Here is a 21396-nt window from a genome sequence, read left to right as displayed (position 1 = left end):
GCAAATGCTGGCAGAGCCATTAAGAGATGGCTGAGCTGTCAATAAGAAGTGGCACGACATGATCCCCACTGCTGGGACCAATCAAACTGCCTGTCAGTCTCGAGAAACCCTTCTCTCTCTGTCTCTCTCTCTGTTTGTCAGCAGATTTGTCTAAAAATGTGTATTTATATCTTATAATGACTGTATCCCATTCAGTCTTTACAGTGATCCATTTTGATTCCACTTTGTGGTTTATTTAGCCTTCTTTGGGATTTTATCTCCATTTGTGATTAATGTCTTGTTTTTAACTGCAGCACAAAGATCACATTGCAAGCATAAAGACCAGCACTGTGACAGCTTTTTCTTTTTGTTTCAGCTGTAGTGGCTGTTGCAGTTCATGCTAACTTTTAAATTGCTGCACTATTTATTCAAAACAAAGCATGCACTACAGAAAACAACAAGCTCATACTGGATATTCACAGCAACAAAAGACTTTTCTAAACTAGCAGGTTAAAAAATAAATAAAATCTGCCAGCTGGGTGACACTATTTGCTTCTGTAAAATATCTGTGTTTGAAAATGTGAATCATTTGTCATATTTCTTTCTTCTTCCTTATTCACAATATTGTTTTTATTGAGAACACATTTATACAACAAATGAAATTAGTCATCTGGTAAGAAGTTTTTGACTGATTTAAAACAAAGAAAGTGTCTAAATGTTTTGATGATGATGGATTTGTAGAATGTTCTGGTTTGTGTGCTGCCTGTCTCGCCCTTACTGTTGTTTTTGCCTGCTGTCGCTCATTTTACCTCTTTCATCCCTCCCTATCTGCTTCTGTTTCCTCTCCTCCCACCTGTTTTACTCTTTTTACTAACTCTCCCAACTGTATCGCCCTCTCTGTCTCTGTGCAGCTCTGTTATCCTACTCAGACTGTTTTATCTCCCCCAATCTTTCTTCCTCCCAATTTGGTTTTTGTTCTCTGCTGTCTTCAGCACAGCCTTGTTATGTTTTTCTTCCTCAGATCCCACTTTAGAACATCTGAGGGAGATCAGGAGAAAATTGGCCTCCAAAAACCTGCAGTTAAAGGCTCCAGTACCCCGTTTGCTCTCAATATCTCAGTGCAGCATTCTGAAACATTCAGACATAGTTCCTCGCTGTCTGAGAAACGAGTTGTTAGTCGTAGCACATGTCTAGTTTCACTCTTTGATGCATCAACCTTGAGTGAAATGTCACAGACACCTGCTCCTGACATTCAGAATGAGTGGCTAGTTAGCACCAATGTCATTAGTTGGTCTTTTCTTCTTTTAGTCTATTTCTTTAACACATCCCTACACCATACCCTCTCCAACAATCCCTCTACATTCCCACCTCTCATCCCCCATCTCCATTCTCCCCTGACTCACGCACTCCCTCACACACTACTAGACACACTCCAGCTTCATTATGCTGAGTGAAAAGAATGCCAAATGAACAGAGGAGGGCCACTTCTGGTATCCCATGGCTGCAGATGAGTGTCGTGATTAAATCTTCATAAAGTGTACCACGAGTGGGTTTTTTTTTTTTTCCTTTCCCCTCGAGCCCTCTCAGAGTTTCTCCTCCACCGTCCGACTAGAATCAGAAACAAATGTTCCACTTTTATCGGTTAATCAGTTTGATTGGTGGTTGAGGGGAAACAGTGTTGGCCTAGAGAGTTTTGAAGACATAAAAAAGTTAAAGCAGTGAAGTATGACTTTTAATTTAATGGCAAAGTCACCTAATGTCTTGGTCGTTATCTTTTTTTGTAATCTAGGAATTTAAGCCTCTTCTGCTGATGGAGTCTCTCACTATTTAAAGACTGTAAAAATGTAAGTGTCACTTCATGCACTGTTATCTAATTACAAAAATAGATGCTGGTCAAACTGAAAATGAGGCTACGCTGCCAGGTGTCAGTATGATAAATTGCAGAATAAAAAGTCTGACACGTTATGTTGAAATAGCACGGATGATGTCAAGCCTGTCAGTGTGGAGGATGTACAAGTTTATTTGGAAGCCAGGTACGGTAGAAAATTTTTTGAGGGTTGTGGGCATTGATGTTGGGGAATTTTTGGAAAAGAGAAGAGAACAGAAAGTATTAAAAGGTATAAGCTTTTCTTGGCAGCAGCTTCTGAGGACAGAATTGGCTTTTCAATTGACTTTCCAGCGCTGCCGGCGACACTCTACAAAAAGTTCCTGGAGCTATAGGAACAGGCTCTGTCGAAAAAATAAGCACTTAGTAGAAGAAGAGCAAAGCTCAGAAAAAAAGAGCCGTAAATCAAAGGGAAATTGAAGGGAGAAAAATGTTGGAAGAGGGAAGAAGAGAGAAGAGGAGAGTGCTCCCAGGCAAATCCTCGCCAAATAATTCATTTCTGACCTCCTTAGTAAGTAAATTTGCTAAATAAATAAGAGCAGAGCTTGAATGTCAAGAATAGGGGGATGCTGCCTGTGGCGCTTTGTCGCTCGTAGTCTTGGCAGTGCTACGGAGCGCTCTGCTTTCATTAGATGGGCAAAATAAATGGCTTCTCCTCCATCCATCCTGAGCTGTTTGATGTTTGGGAACGAGGGGAGGGAGAAGGGAAGAGTAGCTTTTCTCAGGATTTAATATGTTAAAAGCTGTCCTTTTATTTTTTTGTCTAGGTTTATTCTGGTGTACGTGTGTACGTGTGTGTGTGTGTGTTTGTGTGTGTGTGTGTGGTGAGTTGAGTCAGGAGTTTGGAGAAGCTATGAGTCCAAACTGCCCTGAAAACAGATTGGGTCTATATATAATTCATGTCCTCCAGCCGATCCACTCCATCCTTCCATCCAGCAGCCTCTATCTTTTCCACTTTTTTCTACACACTGTTACACACACACACACACACACACACACACACAATGCAGAGAGATCGATAGGGAGAGCCACTCAGCCATCGCACACTCCTGCAGTCCCAGCGCTTCTGCTGTCTTGTCCAGTTAGCAGCGCTGGGAGGCATCAGCGCGGCCTGTCACCATGAATGAAGGACAAAGGCGCTGCCACTTCTAGAGAGACACTGTCAGCTGGTTGGCTGGCACCTCGTAACCATGGCATCCCCTTGGCAACAGCGCCCACCCCATGCATGAACACAAGGACACGCTCAGACACACACTGACATGCACGCACGCACACACTGCCCACGGTGTGAAAGCGGCCTTCTCTCATGCCCTTCACACATGTGGACTGAATAGCAAGAAGAGAGAGATGGTTCTGTGCGCGTGTGTGTGTCTGTCTGTGTGTGTGTGTCTGCATTTAGATAAAATTTATAATAAATAAATTGAAGTCTGGACAGGCTAATATGGTTTCAAAACTCAAGGACTAACTTTTTTCATTTTACACACTCCAGAAAACTGAGAGCGGCTGTTTCTGTTTCTGTTTCACTCCTTTGGCCGCTCACAGACTAAAAACTGAGAGCGCTGTGGCCTGATGGTTTTAGGATAGCTGTTTTTGTGTTTCTTACTGAGAGTGATGGGTGTGTGTGTGTGTGTCTGTGTATACATGTACGTGTGTTTGAACGCGTGTTCCCTAGGCTCAGTCTCATGGAACAGCGATTACCTCCAGCTCTGGGGCCCTGAGCTGAAAATACGCACCCCATCGGTCCACCAGGGACCCATACACACTCCGCTCAGGCTCCTTCCCTCCACCTCCTTTCTTCTCTTCCTCCTCTCCTACTATTTTCTATCTCTCCAGCCCTCCTCTTTTCCCTGCTCTTTCTCTCCTCCTTCACTCATTCTTTCTCTCTCTGTGGCAACAGGATGCTTTTTTCCCCGGCACAAAGGTGCCCAAGAGCAAGATGAATGCGCTGTGCCGTTCTTTTTTTCCCCCCCCAATAGCAGCACATGCATATATTAAGTGTGATTAAACGCTGTGCAGTGCCTCCATCAAGTGCTTTCTAATGGGCTTTTTTATGACATGAATTAGTCATAATGGGAGAGCGCCACAGTTGAAAACCTCCAACCAGTGTTGTTGTTGTTGATTTGGATATTCCACCATTCGCATGAGAGCTTGTGCTTATATTGCTTAAGGTGGTTGAGGGGCGTTTTTACAGTATGGATAAATGAGCTTCGCAGGCATCCCTGAACTTATTTTTCCTTGCTGGCTTATCAGCGCTCTCTTTTGTGGGAGTTTGCACGCAGAATACATCTATACTTGTGAGAGAAGGTGCAAAGATCAAAAGGTAAATTTATTTCTGTGTCTTGACTCACACAGAGCTTTTTAGGGAACACGTAGGCAGCAAATGAAGGAGTCTATATTTCCCCCATTACAGGGAAATGGGGCCAGATAAGCATGGATTTGGTGTGCGCTTGTTTTTTTGCCATGGAGCTCCCCTGTGCACCTCGGCCTCCATAGAGGGATTACATATGTATCATCAGCCGTGCTCTATGACTAATTACATCTGTGAGATGAGATTATGGGGAGGTTTACCAAGCCAATCCCTCCTCTTAGGCTATGTGTATCGGTTCCAACATGAGGTATTACTCTGTGTCTGTGTGAAAGGGAGAAAGATGCCAGTTAGGAGGGTATTGACTGACATAAATTTGTCCATATAAAACAGCATTGCATCTTGGGCCAGATTTTCTTCCTTTCTTCCTCCTTCAGTCCTTTCTGCCTTCACATTCATCCTTACTGCCAAAGGACTTCCTCAGATGCCTCTTCCTCTATTTCCTCTTCCTGCCTTCTTCTCTAAGTTTGTTTCATTTTGCATTGTCAGTCTTCCACCTTTGCTCTCTCCTCCAATCTCTCTCCCTTTCTCTCACTGTCACTTTTTTTCTCTCCGTCCGTCTCCAGCTTTCTCTTTCTCTCTTTTTATGTGGTTGTCCAGGAGATAATCTTGAGTCAGCAGGAGATCGACCAAATTGTTCCCAACACGGTGTTCCCTTTCAGCCCCTATGTCACAGGCTTTGGTCTACCCGGTGGTCTGGCAGTGATAGATGCTGCCTTCAGTTACGCGTCTCTCTCTCTCTCTCTCACACACACACACACACATACACACACGCGGATGGCTAGCATTCAGCAGGTTGCAGATAAGCTCCTCTGATGTCACTTGCAACACCATGTGATGAGCCACCTGAGAGAGATGGGAGACTGAAGCGAGGGAGATTAAGCAGGGTTGATTTCTGCTGTCACCATGGCAACAAATAACATGATCCTCTCCAAAAGCACACCTTAATTAGTTAAATTATGACTTGAGGGAGAGGGAGAAAGAAGGGTAGACGAGAGAGGAGGAGTGGGGGGGGTTGTATAAGAGAAGAGCAGAGGAGGGAGGATAGAAGAGTTTTTCTTTTCTGATTCTGCATGCTTATCTCCAATCTTTTGGAGGAGCTGTTTGTTTGATCAGGGATATGTTGTGTTCTTTGTATTTTATTGTGTCTTTCAGATACACACGCTGCTCAGTTTATACTACAACAATAAAGGCGTATGGCAGTGACAGACTGCCAAAAATAATCTCTGTACGAGATTATATTTTGTGACTTCTGTTCTTCTGCAGCTTTCACTGTTATCTCTCCACAGCCTGTCTTTACATTTGGAATCTAAACTTGAATCATTAATTTTTTTTTCTGTCTGTGGTAGGCAGGGCAGCTATCAAGGCCCAGGCATCAGCCAGGTGAACACCATGGCCACCACTGTTCCCTACAGCCAGCCAACAAGCAACAACAGCTCCTCAATGGGCAATGCACAAGGTCCAGCCTACAATATGCCACCTTCAGGTATTCAGTTAGTGCCAACTAGCAGAGGTTATTTTATGGATTAGATTGCAAGGGTATACAGTATTTGTGTGGATGACATACAGCAACACAAATCACACATTTACATCACTCAAAATAGGCTGTAAATAAGAAGGTTTATGACCCATTGATCTCCGCTGACTGTCTTGCAGTGCGGTGTACATAATGCATGCTAATAAAATAGAGAAGATACCTTATGAGTAAACAACCGCAGCGCCAGATTAATGTTACACAGTAGACTCAGCCACTCAAGGTTAAACCATGGGCTTAGGTTGAATGTATAGCAGAACCAAGTTTCCATTCAGAGAGCAAAACAGAGTGAAAGGCTGAAAAATTAAGAGAGTTCGCTCCAACACCAGTTGCTTCTCAGTGCTCTTATTTTTCCTGTAGAACTTGCGCTCCAGTGAGCAAAGATTAATGTGGTGCATCCCTTTTTTTTCACCCTTTCAACTCATTACATTGTTGCTCCACGCACTTCAGAGAGCACTGTGGCTCCTAAAATGAAAGGCAGCATGTATTCAAAACTAAATATAAGAATGCATGATGTTTGGAAACTTCAAACGAATTAGAGAACCAAGGTTCTTGAAAACTCATCTGGTCTGCCCCTGGGCACTGTAAAAAGCCATTAGTTTTCCCACCACACCGCGGCACACAAGGGAAAAATAAAGAGGAGAGCCTTGTATCCAAGGACCCCTTATTTCTGTTAATAGGAAATATGCAGCTGGCACTATGAAAAGTAGTCTTAAGAATCCTCTACTTCAATTAGAAACCTCATGAAGGTACAAACTTCTGGAAACAGAAGTCCGCCAGCATGTCTTAAATATTGACCTTGTTTTGTTCCCCTTTGACTATGTAAGAACATAGATGTTTTCTTCCAAACTGAGGATGCACAGCCAGCAGGGTTAAAAGGTCACACTGGCTTGCTTTTTCATTACATTATCTTTCTATGTCTTCCTTTAGCAAAAGTCTGTTTGTATACCTCTTTCACCAGAATCTTCCCTTTGAAATGAGCACCATTTATTTTAGGGAGTTCAGCATCGGTTCACTTGAGACAATGTTAAGTTTTCCTTCTCGCAGAGGTCTTTACTTTATATTTTGAGAATTCTCAGCATTTTTTGTTAATGAAAAGTTGGGTACAAATATGGATATGTTTTCTAAACGTCTTCTCATTTTGCACGAAGGAGCCATGGGAATGTCCGGAGAGGGCACGATGAACCCAGATGGGAAACCGAAAACGGACATAAAGGATGACAGTGGCACCACCAATGAGCATGTCAAACCAAAGGTACTTCCTTGACCTCTCCCTTCTCACCATCAGCGATTTCCTCTCTGCCTCCTTATTTTTTGTCCCGTTTTGTTTTTTGATCTTACTCCCCTAATGAAGCAAACCAAATCTGATTAGCATATGCTGCCTCAGCACAGTAGGCTGCTTCTCTGTTGTTTTCTCACCATATTTAATGATTTGTTTAACATTTACCATTCCTAATGTTTTCCTCGCTTTGTTTTTGCCCCCAGCACTCTGTTCTTGCTGATGTTTTGGCAGCCCAAGCTGCAAAAAAGAAAAAGAGTCACAGAGAGAAGCAGGGGGCTCTGCATCTGCAGTACACACATGTACATGCACACATTTAAACACAACCAAAGAAATACAGTGAATATACACATACACACACATATGCATAAAGACAAGAAGCCACACTCCAGCCTTTCCGATCACTCACAGACACACACCCTCCTCTTAAACACTACTTTCTCAGTGCCTCCTCTCAATACACACACACACACACGTCCCAATACACAATGCTGACTTTTCATTTTGCCCTGCAATTGCAGCTTGGCTTGGCTCAGCAACAACAGAACTCTGCTCTTTGCTCTTTTCTACCCCCTCTCCCTATTTTTGCTTAACAACCGCTCTCCCACATACACACACACACACACACACACACACACACACACACACACACACTGCCATCCCATCCACTACACTTCTTTTCCCTCCAAATCCCTGTCTTTTCTTTTGCTGATTACAGTAGTAGGGCCTTCTGAATTATTTAAGGCAGTCAGAGCAGTCAGAAAGACCCCCAGTGCTCCCAAAAGAAATGATCTGTCTGCAGAGAGAGGGGAGAGTGAGAAAGAGACAGAGAAAGAGAGACAGGGAAAGACAGAGGGAGAAAGATAAGGTTTTGCTGACATGAGCATTCTGTATACAGACCAGAAGCACTTGTCAAGCTGTTGTTCCCGCTTTCTCAGTCTCTCTCACACACCACACATACACACACAAACTTACATGTACATGTGCACTAAAAGACACAAACTCACGTTAACACTGAAGTGGAGATTTCATACAGTTTCATGTACATAATGTTAACCATGCAAACTATACAGACTAATGTGTACTCATCTGCCAGCATTTAAATAATTATTAGCCAGTTTACACACACATAACACATATATTTTTAATACATACAGCACTGTACTATACAGTACTGTCCTTGTTGTGTGAATGTTTGTGTGACAGAACGCACCATTGTGTTACACTGTTATACTGAAACTGAGGAGGTGGCAGAAATAACTAAGCAGTGATAAATGCTTTTTTTCCCCAAAGACAATTACAGTCCTGTGCCCTCTTCCTCTCCTTCCTCTCTAGCTACAGGACGGCTACAGCAACAACAACAGCTCCCAGCAGTGTGTGTCCCAGACAGCTACGCCAGGCGGCGCCCTGCCTGTGCCCTCCCCACTCTCTCCCAGCCCAGCTAGTCTGTCCTCCTACCATGGTGATGACAGCGACAGCATCAGCAGCCCCCCTTGGCCACTGAAGACCCCCTCTAGCCCCGTAAGAACTAAAAGCTCAATTCATTATTGAAGGGTTGTCAGTGGTTGCATTACAGGCTAAGGACATATATATGGGAACAAGCTGTTAGTTTGATTTATTTCTTTCTGACTGTGGGATTATTTTGTAATTACTTAATGAAAAGCTGGTTCATAGAACACAAAAGTCTTTCTAAACGTGGACTGATGTCAGATGGGGCTGTGTGGGATTAAACTTCATCAACCAGTTTGAACTTAAGGCATATGAATGTGCTGTGAATGAACTTTGAAGTAAACACAGTACTGTAAAGAAGTGTTTATTTTTGCTAGGTCATTCAACCAAGGGCCTACTTCGCAATGTGTAAATAAGCAATGAAACTTTAATCATCCCCATGGGGCGAGTGGGTTGTTGTACCAGGAAATAGCAGTAGGACACACCAAAGAAAAATGATCTGTACAACCGAGTATATCCAATAAAATACAGTATGGAGAACATACAGTCTATGAAGTCTGCTAATTAGCATATGCAAATTTCCTGGAATCATTTTACATAAACACATCATTATCGTTCTTATATATATATATATATATATATATATGTAGACATTTATTGATATATATAAATGATTATATATGATGAAGTTTCTTTCCCTGTCGCTTCCTAGAAAACCAACCCTAACTCCTCCTCCGTCAGTGGGGAGCGAATCACGCGGCTTTATGAACTGGGTGTGGAGCCTGAGAGGCGGGCCTGGGTGGAGCGATATCTGACCTTCATGGAGGAGAGAGGCACTCCTGTTGCACAGCTGCCCGCTGTAGGCAAGAAGCCGTTGGACTTGTGGAAGCTCTACATGGCTGTTCGGGAGATAGGAGGCCTCGCCATGGTAACACATAGGAAACATGTTCGATGTTGTTACGTTGCAGTGATGTTAGAGATCGCCACAGTTCTTAATAGTCAGAACATAAACTCATTTAACTCTGCTCATGTGCACTGGCTGTTTAACATTCTCCAGCAGTGTGCACTCAAACAGCATGACATATGGTGTGCTTGTAAATGTTGAGAAATGTACTCAAGAGAATAATACACATTAAATAATTCTTGGAGAAGCCACATTCCTGAAAATGCCACAATACACGTGTTGTGTGAAAAACGTCATGTAATAAAAATATACAACTTTACAATTTACACTGCAAATGTTGCAGGCACTGTTTCTTGTGACAGTTTATCCTAAAGATGTTTACTGTGGATCACATCCACGCCAGGATAAAAAAAAATGACTTGTTTATGTCCAATTTCATGGTTGCATTAAAACCTGTCATACTTTTTAGTCTTAGTAATAAGGTTTCGCCCAACTGGAGGAGGAATGCATTCTTCAAGATTAAAAATATGTGATCTGTGTTGTCCACCTACCCTTGACTATATACTACAGTACTTTTTTACTGTTAGATTCAAAACAACTATGGGAAAACTATGTTTAATACTCATAAGTAAGTGACTTACAACTCTGTGGTTACACTAACAATGAAAACATTGAGTGCCCTGCAATGGAATTGATTATTTTTTATTAAATTCAGCAGACTGTGGTCTACCATATGCCAGGCAAAATGACAAGTGTGTGGCTGATACTACTGAGATACATTACCATTTATAGAGAGTGCATGAGCAAAAAGAAGTCACTCTTAACCCTACAATCTCATCATTAGTGGTCATTTAACTTCTTGATGTTTTGTGTCTCTCAACCCTCAACCACGCAGGTAAACAAAAACAAGAAGTGGCGTGAGCTGTCCACCACCCTGAACGTCGGTACATCGAGCAGCTCTGCCAGCTCGCTCAAGAAACAGTACATCCAGTATCTGTTCGCCTATGAGTGTAAGATGGAGAGAGGAGAAGAACCGCCAGCAGACAGCTGCGGCAGCATGGCTGGAGGGGACAACAGGAAGCAGGTCAAGATTCAGCCTCCCTCACCTGGTAAGGCTTGATAACGGATCAGTTCAGTGGGTTTTCCACATCTCCTCTCCCATCTGTCAGGAGCCAAACAACAGGTGCTGCTGATCAAACTACAGGTGTCAGGAATCATCAGAGAAACAGTAATCTGTAATCATGGCAATGTGGCAGTCAACATTAACACAGTAAAGACTTTGCAGCTGTATCAGAAACCTCTAACTGGCACTAACTTCACAGAGGACTGAGAGCTACTATCATATTCAAAATATTGTGCTTGATTATGACATGAGTACATGAAACAAACTTAAAACCCAAGGGAGATGAGTGAACATTAACGCTGTTTTGATGGGATCACTCTTAGTTTAATGAAGGTGCTTCGATACAATCACCACTTGTACCTCAAACCAGGGCTCACCTGTATTCTACAATGCAGTAGAGGTTAACTTATATTGTTTTAGTGCGGAGCCACAACACAAAGGGTGCTTTTTATTTGTGTATATCCCCAGTTCACACAGCGTGTGTGTGCACAATTATGACGTGAGGATCAAGAGAGGAGAGAGAAAGAGGTGGAGCGATATAGAGCAGTGAGGTCACGTCTCTAATTTGCAGCGGAGATGAGAAAAGTGACCCTGGCTTTCAAATAGAACATCAGAGCACTTCACCTGTCTGAGACACTGCAGATTGCTTTTCCTGGTGGGTGGAAAAGAGCATCTGCCTTCATTTGCATACACACACACACACACACACACACACACACATATATATATATATATATATATAAACACACACACACACAGATATATATATGTGTGTGTGTGTGTGTGTGTGTAGTAGGTGATTGCATCATATTAATGTGAAGTGGGATTTTAAGCCTCCATCTTTAGCATTGCTTTACTGACGCTTTTTTCATCTTTCAAATAAGTGTTTTTTGATTGACTTTTACGACTTAAACTGCAGAAGTCAGCTTGACTTTTTAGAAAATGAGGCTGTTAAAGATAAATTGTGTCATAATAAATAATACAACAAAGTTCATAGGTTAGAAACAGCCCCATCTGTTTCCTCTATCTATGCTTCCCTGCTCCAGTGTGTAAGCTGCCCCACTGACACCCTGCCAGCCTATATATAAATATATATATAGGCTGACAGCCGAATGATGTCACTGTCACCACAGGGCTGGTGGGGGTTGCAGGGTTTGGAGAGTGTGTGTGTGTGTGTGTGTGGTGGGGTGTGGGGAGTGATTAATGAGGACTGGAATGTAGAATGTAAACAAACTCGACCTCACCGTCACCTTTCATTCACAAAACTGACTCAGCTGACTGACTGGCCCGCACCCGCCCCCCCACCCCCACCTTTAACTACTTTGGATTATGTCACCCGTTGGCACACATGCAAGCTCTCATGTGCGCACACATCAAACGTCAGCCACGTGCCTCTTGCACACACACATACTTTTCGCTTGCTCCTCTTTCTTTCTAAATGTGGAGCAGAGGGCAATTGAGTTCACAACATCCCCCACTCCCCCCCCCCCGAATCTTTACACCCACACCCAGCCCATATTACATATCTGTCTGTTTGCCCTCCTGCTCTTGAGGAATGGCAAACCTTTTAACCTTGGCTAACCCCACTGTTGTTTGCACCTCTTCATATATGGACATCTGTGCATGTTCATGTTTGTCTGAAGCAGGGATATCCCAAGAAGTGAATAATCTCTAAATTCTCCCTGCCCCGTCTTTGCCCTCTCTTCTACCTCTGCTCATCATCATGGGATAACAATCTCTCCCATCTCTCTGTCTTTTTCTCTTTCTCTCCATCTCCTATGATGTAAGGGCAGGGGGCATCATTGAATAATTCAGAATCAGCATGAATTTTTAAAGCCTAAGTCTTTCCTTTTTTTCCTGTGGAAACGTGTGGTGCTGAAAAAGGCCACTGAGGCTGTTACAAAGAAAACCCTCTTACGCTAAATGCTCATTAAGATACTTTCATAGTCCCTCTTTCTCTTTCATTGTCATCTTTTAGCTAGAACAGTCCACATTTTCCGTTAAACCTGCTTCTGGGAATTTACATCCCTTGGTTTCATCTGACCAGGGGTTATTCGTGTGGGGGGCTCCCGGGGCTCTACTCTCCTATAATTTTCTAGTCATCTAAAATCAGGAATTCACAGAACTGTGGTCATAACAAGAGGGCGCACTAACCCAATTAAACCTCAGTATGGAGACTGTGTGTGCATCAGCACAAGCTTCCCCAAGCTCCTCACTCATACTTAGTGGATGTTTGCTAAAGTATTATCTTGCACATGAGTTGATTTTGCCCTAATGGTAGATTTATACACTATATTTTTTTACACAAATACATCTGTGCCCTAGACGGTTTGAAATAAAGAGCTGTGCTGCAGCCATCCAAGCAGGCAATTTCCGCTGAGAAATCCTTCCCTTCTCCCTGCTGTGTCTTCTCCTCCTGCCTCTTTCACCCTTCTCCTCTACCTCCCCTGGTCACTGTTAAGCAGCTCCTCCTCCCACATCTTCCCTGCCCTCATGTAGGGATGTTTGCTCAGGCTCAGTTTTCATGTAGAGCATCACTGTTAGTGCCTTGGCCTTAAGTCTAGAGTTATCTCCCTAATACAGCACCTTGCTGCAGTGAAAGCCCACTATGGCTGCTCTAACTCAAACCAGCTTCAGGATCATATTTCTAGACGTGGGGGAGCTCGACACCCGGATGTGTTACAGTCTTTTTGCTGTTAAATCATCTGGCCATAAGAATAATAGCGTTTTTTCTGTCTGCCAGCAAATTCAGGCGGCTCCCTCCAAGGCCCACAGACGCCCCAGTCCTCCGGCAGCAGCTCCACAGCAGAAGCAGCAGGGGAGTTGAAGCCCCCCACACCTGCCACCACCCCTCTGGGACAGGTCACACCACTTCCCCCCAACAGGTACCACACAGATAAACAAGAGTCGTCTCGCGACTGATGCTACTATTACCATGAATATTAATACTGTTACTCCATTTGTCACTTCTGCTACAATAGTAGTAACAGCTGTTACTACTAACAACCATTTTCTAGAATTAAAATACTTGATTTGTTGTAGTTACAGTGTGATATTCCAATCAGTGAGTAAGATGTTTCTTAGACATAACACAGATGTTCCTGAAATAAAGGGGTTAAACCTAAAATGCGAAAACCGTCTCTTAAAAAATGTTTTTATTGTGATGAAACGGGATTTAACTAAAAGACTGAGATCTCTATGTGCACAGTTGTGTTTTGTATTCTATCATTATCCAGAGAAGCAGTGAAGTGCTCTAGGTGAGTCTGAAGAATGTTAAGACTGAAGAATTGAAAGAATGATTTTTCGTTTTTGATGATTTAAGTCCTTCATCGCTGCTGACTTCATCTTGATTATAAACCACTACAGTTATGTTTTAAGATGTTATTCACAGAGCCTGGAAGAGGAATTAAAGGGTTTTGTTAGCTTTGACTGTGATGTTTAACTTTTTACTGGACTACTATACTATTACTATTCACTATACTACACTATTATCAGTTTATAAAATAGCGTGTATTGTTAGAGATTAAATTAGCCAACAATCCAGTTTATAAGATTGTTAAAATTGGTGTTACCTTAGCATGAAATGTTGCATTCATGCCTGCAGTAATGTATAAAAGTAGCACACAGACAGAGCTCATTTTAAATTTCAGTACTTTTACTTTGATTATAAGCCGGCATTAAACATCCATCATTCAGACAATTAAAAAGGACCAAGTCATTAATGATCACAGTTTTGTTTTTGGAAAAAAAAATGAAAGCATTGCTTTTAAGTTGAACGGAGTGTTTCAGCGCATCAAACTCACAGACTGCACCTCTGTGATACACTTCTTTTTCCTCCTCCTTTTCCTCCTCCCTTCTTTTCTCACCTTGTCCAGGAGCAGTGTGAGCATACAGGACCCCTTCTCGGAGGTGAACGACCCCGCCTTTCAGAAGCGTGCTACCTCCCTGCCTCCCTCGGCTCCTTACCAGCAGGGCCTCAGCATGCCTGACATGATGATGAGGATGCAGTACGACGCCAAGGACCCCTTCGCCGGGATGAGAAAGAGTGAGTGAAGCACACGCTGTGACACCCTTTCACCCAAACCTCTACACCCAGACCTGCTTCCCCGGTTTCACATAATATTCCAATCCACACAGTATGTAAAGAAACGGTTTTGCTGTATTGCCATAAAAGGAGGAATCCGTTTGAATCAACTGTTGTATATTGTAAAATAAACTTGCACTTATCCTAAAACTAAAACATTTGAATGTAAAGCTTCATCTTTAAATTTTATATGAACTCAAGTGGCTTATGTATCTCAAAACCATTGTTCTTTTGTCTGTCTCATTGGTCTAATTCATTGTCTAGTCACTGTGTCGTCTCAGATCAGGACAGATGCGTGTGTGTTTTACCACATCTATGAAAGGAGACGAGAACTGTTTGTTACACCACACATCCCTTTATCGAAGACACACCAGCTCGTCTGATGTTCTTGTAGCTTAGCCTCCGTCTCATCCTAACTTTGTTCATCCTTTTCATCCTCCTCGTTTTCAACCTTTCATCCCTCCTACCCTGCTGAGAAGCACCTGTTTAGACCAACTCATGTGGTTTAGTTTTCAGAACAAACAATAGTTTTAGAAAGGATGGCGGCTCCTCTGAAGGCTGAGGAGAATGGAGCCTGAATGAATAATATGTTGGATGTTAGCTGCATAACAGCAGTTACAGCCTCAGAACAATAGGTTTAATCAGGGCAAGTGGTGAATATTCATAGAGGAATGCTGCCACCTGCTGGCAGCCTCAGTTGCATATTTTCAGGACAATCAGTGTTTGTTAATGTTGTTCAGGTTTTGAGTTGCAATTACTTCCTTTGCTTCATGCCTCTACAGTGGCAGGAGCTGATGCCTACATGCCAGGCCAGATGTCCAGTATGCAGGACGTGTATGGTCGACCCCCAACAGCCCTGAGTATGAACCAAAGGTCACAGTACCCATATGGGCCAGGCTATGACAGGAGGTAGGCACAGACTGTATCCATCAACACCAGAAGAGAGTGCTGGATGTGTAATTTATATCTTTCCTTTTCACTCACTCGACCCCTAAGAAATTATTTTATACCAGTGCCTACACACACATTAGAAAAAACACACACACATTATGTAACATGGGCAATATTTACAAGAAGTGTAATTATACATGTCAATGTTAAGACTTTCCCGTTGTTTGATTCTCAGACCAGACCATGTGATGGGGTTGGATGGAAGCATGGGTCCTCCTGGAAGTCAGAACAGCTTGGGGCCTTCCAACAGTGAGGGTAGCATGTACTCTCCCAGCAGATACCCTTCACAGCAGAGGTCAGCACTTATGTGTCTGTGAATGTGTACACGTGCACGTGTACAGAAAAGCAGAACAAATGTTAAATCATTTCTCTTGTGTCTGTGATTTTTCTGAGTGTAAATCAGTGAGTATTGTATTCTGTCTTTCTCTTGTCCTACATCAGGCATGATGGCTATGGTCAGCAGTATCCCAGCATGCCATACGGGATGCATCCATCTGGGATGTACCCACAGCAACAGGTGAGAGGCAGCTTAGTTTGTTTTCTCTAACTGTACTAAAGTAGTTTTACTGTAAAGTCAACTGTGACTTAGTTTTGAACAGGAAAGGTAAAAACATGTCACATGAATTATTCTGTAAAATACTGAGTAATATACTTTGTTTCTTCCAATAAGATATTTTAGTCCAGGCTTCATCAGTGGTAATCTCAGTTCAGTCAAATCCAGCTCAAACCTCAGCCTGGGGGTGGATTGAGTGTTTCATTTGCTGTTATTTTGTATTTGTTTTGCTAATGGATGGAGCTCTGACAGTGGAATCTATTCTCAGTAACACAAACAAAACAAATAAATACGTGCTGACTCTGTACACCTTTGCTTCAGCAGGGATACAAACGGCCCATGGATGGTATGTATGGCCCCCCACCCAAGAGACATGAGAGCGACATGTATGCCATGCAGTATGCCAGCCAGCAGCCGGACATGTACAGCCATTATGGTGGAGGGTACTCAGGTCCTGAACATAGACCAATCCAGGGACAGTTTCCCTACCCCTACCCCCGTGACAGAATGGCCTCCTCAGGACAGAGCCAGCACAGTATGATGGGTGGAGGGCCCACTGCAAATCACTCTGCCGATGGCCCCAGCATGTGGCCATCCAGGACAGACCTTGGCTATCCCTACCCCAGGGGACAGGGGCTGCCATCTCAAATGCCACCTTATGGCTCAATTGGTAGGGATGACATGGACTGCCGGCCTGGGCAGGAGCAGTGGCACCGTCAGTCTCCTTACATGTCATCATCAGGTGGTATGCCTCCTCTGTCTTCACGCCAACCATCATCTTATTCCAATTCCCCATCAATGGCAAACCACCTTCCCAGAGCACCCAGCCCTGGAGCCTTCCAGCGCTCTATGGACTCCCGGATGTCACCTAGTAAAGCACCGTTCATGTCACCCATGAAGATGCCTAAACCTGGGATGGCCATGATGGGCTCACAAAGCAGTGTACCCCTCGGTCAGTTTCCCCCTAACCTGAGACAGGACCTCAACTACCCACCAGGATCAGCGGAGGCCACCATGCCTATTCTCAAGCCTCGACGCAAGCTTACCTCCAAGGACACTGGTGAGATGGAGTCTCATTATTTCTGGGCTTCACATTTTAACCAAAGCTGAGTAAAGTGGATGGGTTAGTAAAGATCTTAAGAAGATACATTTCTGATTGTTTCACTCTCATTTTGAGTTTCACTTGAAAATAAGATTGTTTTCATGCTTTAAAGGATCAGTACACGTAAACCTAGTTTCCAAAACGTGAGGTTAATTGTATGAAAGAAGTTACAACTAGCTCCTCTGTTCAGTGTTCCTTTTATCATTCGGACAAAGCCTGATCACCTTTTTTTTTTTTTTTTGCTGGTTCCAAAAAAAAATCCCTCTGTTTTAATCCCAGGAATGCCTGAGGCCTGGCGTGTGATGATGTCTCTGAAGTCTGGTTTGCTGGCAGAAAGCACATGGGCTCTAGACACCATCAACATCCTGCTGTATGATGACAGCACCGTGGCCTCCTTTAACCTCTCCCAGGTAAAACCAATTTTATTTCTACACCTCACTGCGGACAGACAGAGAGATCCATTTAGCCAGTGTACATGTGTCTCTTTAAGCTGGCCGTCTAGATAAACCTTTTAATTTGGAGTGAGAATCTGTAAAATAAAAATGTAATTGTAAAATAAAAATTCAACACTAATACTAGAAAGATTCATTGTAGATAAATCTCTGAAGATAAATTCACATTGGGATGAAAGAACTTGGCAGCGTGTGTCTGATCGCCTTCTTCTAATACCGTATGTTGACACTGCTGATGTTTTATCTTTGTCCAACCAGTTGCCTGGCTTCCTCGAGCTAATTGTGGAGCACTTCCGTCGTTGCCTGATTGAGATCTTCGGCATCCTGGAAGAGTTTGAAGTGGGGACTGTGGCCAATAAAGTCCCTTTGGACCGTTCTTCTAATGAGGAAAGAGAATCCCCGTCTGACCAGGACAAGGTCTCTGCTGTCCAAGCTGAATGTGAGCCCTCCCTGGCAGCAGAGACACATGTGGAGCAAGTGAGAGGCACCACGGAGGAAGCTGCAAACATCACTGCTGACCCAGTGTCAACTGAGCTGAATGGTATAAAGGAGGAGACTGAGATGAGTGTAAAGGAGGACAAGAATGAAGACGACAGTGAGAAAGAGAAGAAAGAAGATGAAGAAGAGAGTGTGAAGGGAGCAAAGAGTAAAAAGGAGTCTGTGGACCAGGCTGTCTCAGAGCTAGAACCTAAACCTAAACAAGCCAGTAAGTACGATAAGCTTCCCATCAAGATCATCCACAAAGAGGACCTAATTGAAGACGTGACAGAGCGCTTAGGTTACATCACTGAGTTTACAAGTGGGCTGCTACACTGGCAGGCTGGGGGTGGTGACTCAACCACTCACATTCAGACACACTTTGAGCCCCGGACTGAACCGCTTGCCAGGGCGGACGAGAAGGTGAAAAAAGAGAACACACAGGAAAGCAAGAAGGGCGATGGAACGAAACAACCACTAAAACGTATCACTGCTACTATCGATGATGTTTTGTGTGCTCGAGTTGATGCGCTGTCTTACGCCCACCCCGCACGCTCCTTGCCCTCATATCCCTTCAGGGTGCATCCAGATGGGGAGCAGGACCACATCACCTTGCTGGAGGATGAGCCGCGCTGCTTGGACGAGGCTCCTCTCTCCACCATTGCCGCATGGCAGGACTCTCTGTCAAAGCGGTGCCTTTGTGTCTCCAACATTGTCCGGAGTCTGTCCTTCATCCCGGGGAACGACTCTGAAATGTCACGCCACCCTGCACTGGTTCTTCTTCTGGGCAGGCTGCTCCTGCTGCGCCACCAGCACCCTGAGAGGAACAGGTTGCCCCCCAGCTATAAGAGAGACGAGCAGCAGGAGCAGGGGCTGTCAAGCAGCAAAGAGGAATGGTGGTGGGAGTGTCTGGGTCTGCTCCGGGAGAATGCCTTGGTCACTTTGGCCAACATCTCTGGCCAGCTGGATCTGTCCCCCTATCCAGACACTATCTGTCTCCCCATCCTGGATGGTCTTCTCCATTGGATGGTGTGCCCCTCTGCTGAAGCCCAGGACCCCTTCCCATCAGCAGCACCACATTCCCAGCTCACTCCCCAGAGGCTGGTGCTGGAGTGCCTCTGCAAGCTGAGTATCCAGGATGGCAACGTGGACCTCTTGCTTGCTACACCACCTTTCAGTCGACAGGAGAAACTCTTCACTGTCCTGGTGCGTTACGTTGGTCAGAGGAAGGCCCAGGTGTACAGGGAGATGGCGGTAGCGGTCCTCTCCCACCTGGCACAAGGAGACCCCACAGCAGCACGTGCCATAGCCATGCAGAAAGGCAGTGTGGGTAATTTAGTAGGCTTCTTGGAGGATGGCGTTAGCATGGCGCAGTACCAGCAGAACCCTCACAGCTTGCTGCACATGGGGCACCCGCCTATGGACCCACCTAGCATAAACATGATGTGCAGAGCAGCCAAAGGCCTGTTAGCCATGGCTAAAGTGGTGGAGAATAAGACAGAGTTTGTGCTATACGAAAGCAGATTATTAGACATTTCCATTTCCTCTGTGCTCAGCACAGCGGTGGTGGCCATTATTTGCCAAGTTCTCTTTCATTTAGGGAAATTATGACAGGAGGACAGGCAGGACTCACACAGCAGACACTAAGGCGGACAAGATATTTCTGTGGTTTTCTATTTTTATTTATCAAAATGACAGAAAAGGTTTGTTTTTTAAAAAGAAATATCAACATAAGCAAAATATGTATATGTATATAGCTCGTGGTTCCTATTAAACCCGTGGGTTTGGGATTTGAAAGCTCATTTTAATACAAATATTTAATACCTGCTGGCGTTGGATTGCTACGTTTGATATTTGGTTTGGCATTTGTTTTTTGTTTCTTTTTGTTGGTTTACTTTTTTCAGCCAAAGCTGCCACCAGAGTTTGGTGCTTAATTATGTGTTTCCCTTTGCGTTGATGAGTTGTTGAGATGTTTTTTCAGTTTTATAAGTGCTACTATACTCATCGACATTTTGTTAATGGAGAGTATTTATTTAAAATGTGACACTGTACAGTAGTTTGAACTTTTTTGCCAACAGTTGTGGGAGGGGAAGAAAAAAAAAAAGAAACACTGACTTTTTAAACTGAAATGTATATGTCTCCATCGCTGGAAGATAAGTTGTGCAATAGGACTAGAGAAAGTTGAGCAAAGATGTGAATCTTTGAAGACACCTGCAGTGTGTGCTTTAGGCCATGAGAGGGCAGCATTGTACCAGCCAATCAACATGCGAGAACAGCATCTGTCAAAAGAAGCGTCTAATTTATCCATCACAGCCTCAACCACTTCCACAGATGAACTTTGTGTTTCCTAAGCACTTGTGTTATGTCTGTATTTTTTCATCACTGTGTATATAAACCGTTGTACAATGGACGCACACGATTCTCTCAGTCTCAATCACATATAGCAAGAGATGGGACTTTCTGACTATTATAACAAAAAGGCTTTTATTGTTGGTAAAATTTGTTATTGTTATACATATTTTGTTAATGGGGTCAAATATTTGAACATGGCAGATGTAACTGACGTTTCAATGTAGAAAAAAAAAAATCCCTGTATGCATTGTATTATAGCTGAGAAAACAATCACTTTGGTAATCAAACGTGGAAGTGCTGCGGTGAGACGATAACTCGGAGACGTTACGGTAGAAAACTGAACTCATTTCTATTCATTACTGTCCTCCCTTCATGTCAATGGGCATATTTTTGAATCTAGATAACACTACAAAAGAAACGTCTGAAAAGATCCTTCAAAATGTCCTGAAAGCTCATTGTAAAATTAGCCTTTTTCTTTTTTCATGACTCCATGTCTCTCTTTTATTCAGTAAACACATTTATACTCTGTGCTGCACATGTCACAAATAAATGTACGATGAACATCGTTAAGCACCAGAGACGTCACGTTATGTCCAGACAATCTTAGGCCAATAAAACAAACATCAGCTGCTTACATGGACTGCCTTTCATTGATTTCATTTTAAATAATTTGATCGCAGACATGATCGACTCCGTCCGGTCACTTTGAAACTATGCAGTGACTGAAATCCTGAAACACAAGAGTCCAGAGGACACTTGATAAAGAGAACCTGATTGTTTTGTGGCTATCTGCAGTATTTATCTGAGTTTAAAGATAAAGATGAATGTGATTCTCTTCAACTACAAATTCCACATGTTCTCTATTTATGAATCTTAGCTTTCACCACATTATCATTAAGAGGTCAGC

General features: G+C 43.4%; 1 protein-coding gene across 5 annotated transcripts in view; it reads left to right on the top strand.

The window, feature by feature from the left end:
• Positions 1–21119, top strand: part of LOC113158695 (AT-rich interactive domain-containing protein 1B-like) — a 150483-nt gene extending 129364 nt beyond the window's left edge. For 2 of the 5 annotated variants that reach the window (XM_026354784.1, XM_026354786.1), the window contains 13 exons: positions 5579–5715; positions 6915–7018; positions 8378–8563; positions 9204–9419; positions 10291–10504; positions 13262–13403; positions 14394–14563; positions 15385–15511; positions 15729–15848; positions 15995–16070; positions 16428–17166; positions 17488–17618; positions 17919–19748. In XM_026354784.1, the coding sequence (XP_026210569.1) occupies positions 5579–5715; positions 6915–7018; positions 8378–8563; positions 9204–9419; positions 10291–10504; positions 13262–13403; positions 14394–14563; positions 15385–15511; positions 15729–15848; positions 15995–16070; positions 16428–17166; positions 17488–17618; positions 17919–19748 (4192 nt within the window). Of the gene's footprint in view, positions 1–5578; positions 5716–6914; positions 7019–8377; positions 8564–9203; positions 9420–10290; positions 10505–13261; positions 13404–14393; positions 14564–15384; positions 15512–15728; positions 15849–15994; positions 16071–16427; positions 17167–17487; positions 17619–17918 lie in introns of all 5 variants that reach the window. The other 3 variants (XM_026354785.1, XM_026354783.1, XM_026354787.1) reach the window with 3 other exon arrangements.
• The last annotated feature ends 277 nt before the right edge of the window (positions 21120–21396 follow it).

The sequence above is a fragment of the Anabas testudineus genome, chromosome 12 (genome assembly GCF_900324465.2).
Source record: "Anabas testudineus chromosome 12, fAnaTes1.2, whole genome shotgun sequence".
NCBI classification, from domain to species: domain Eukaryota; kingdom Metazoa; phylum Chordata; class Actinopteri; order Anabantiformes; family Anabantidae; genus Anabas; species Anabas testudineus.
Note: the sequence above shows the minus strand (reverse complement) of the source record. Positions and strands in the feature narration are given on the sequence as shown.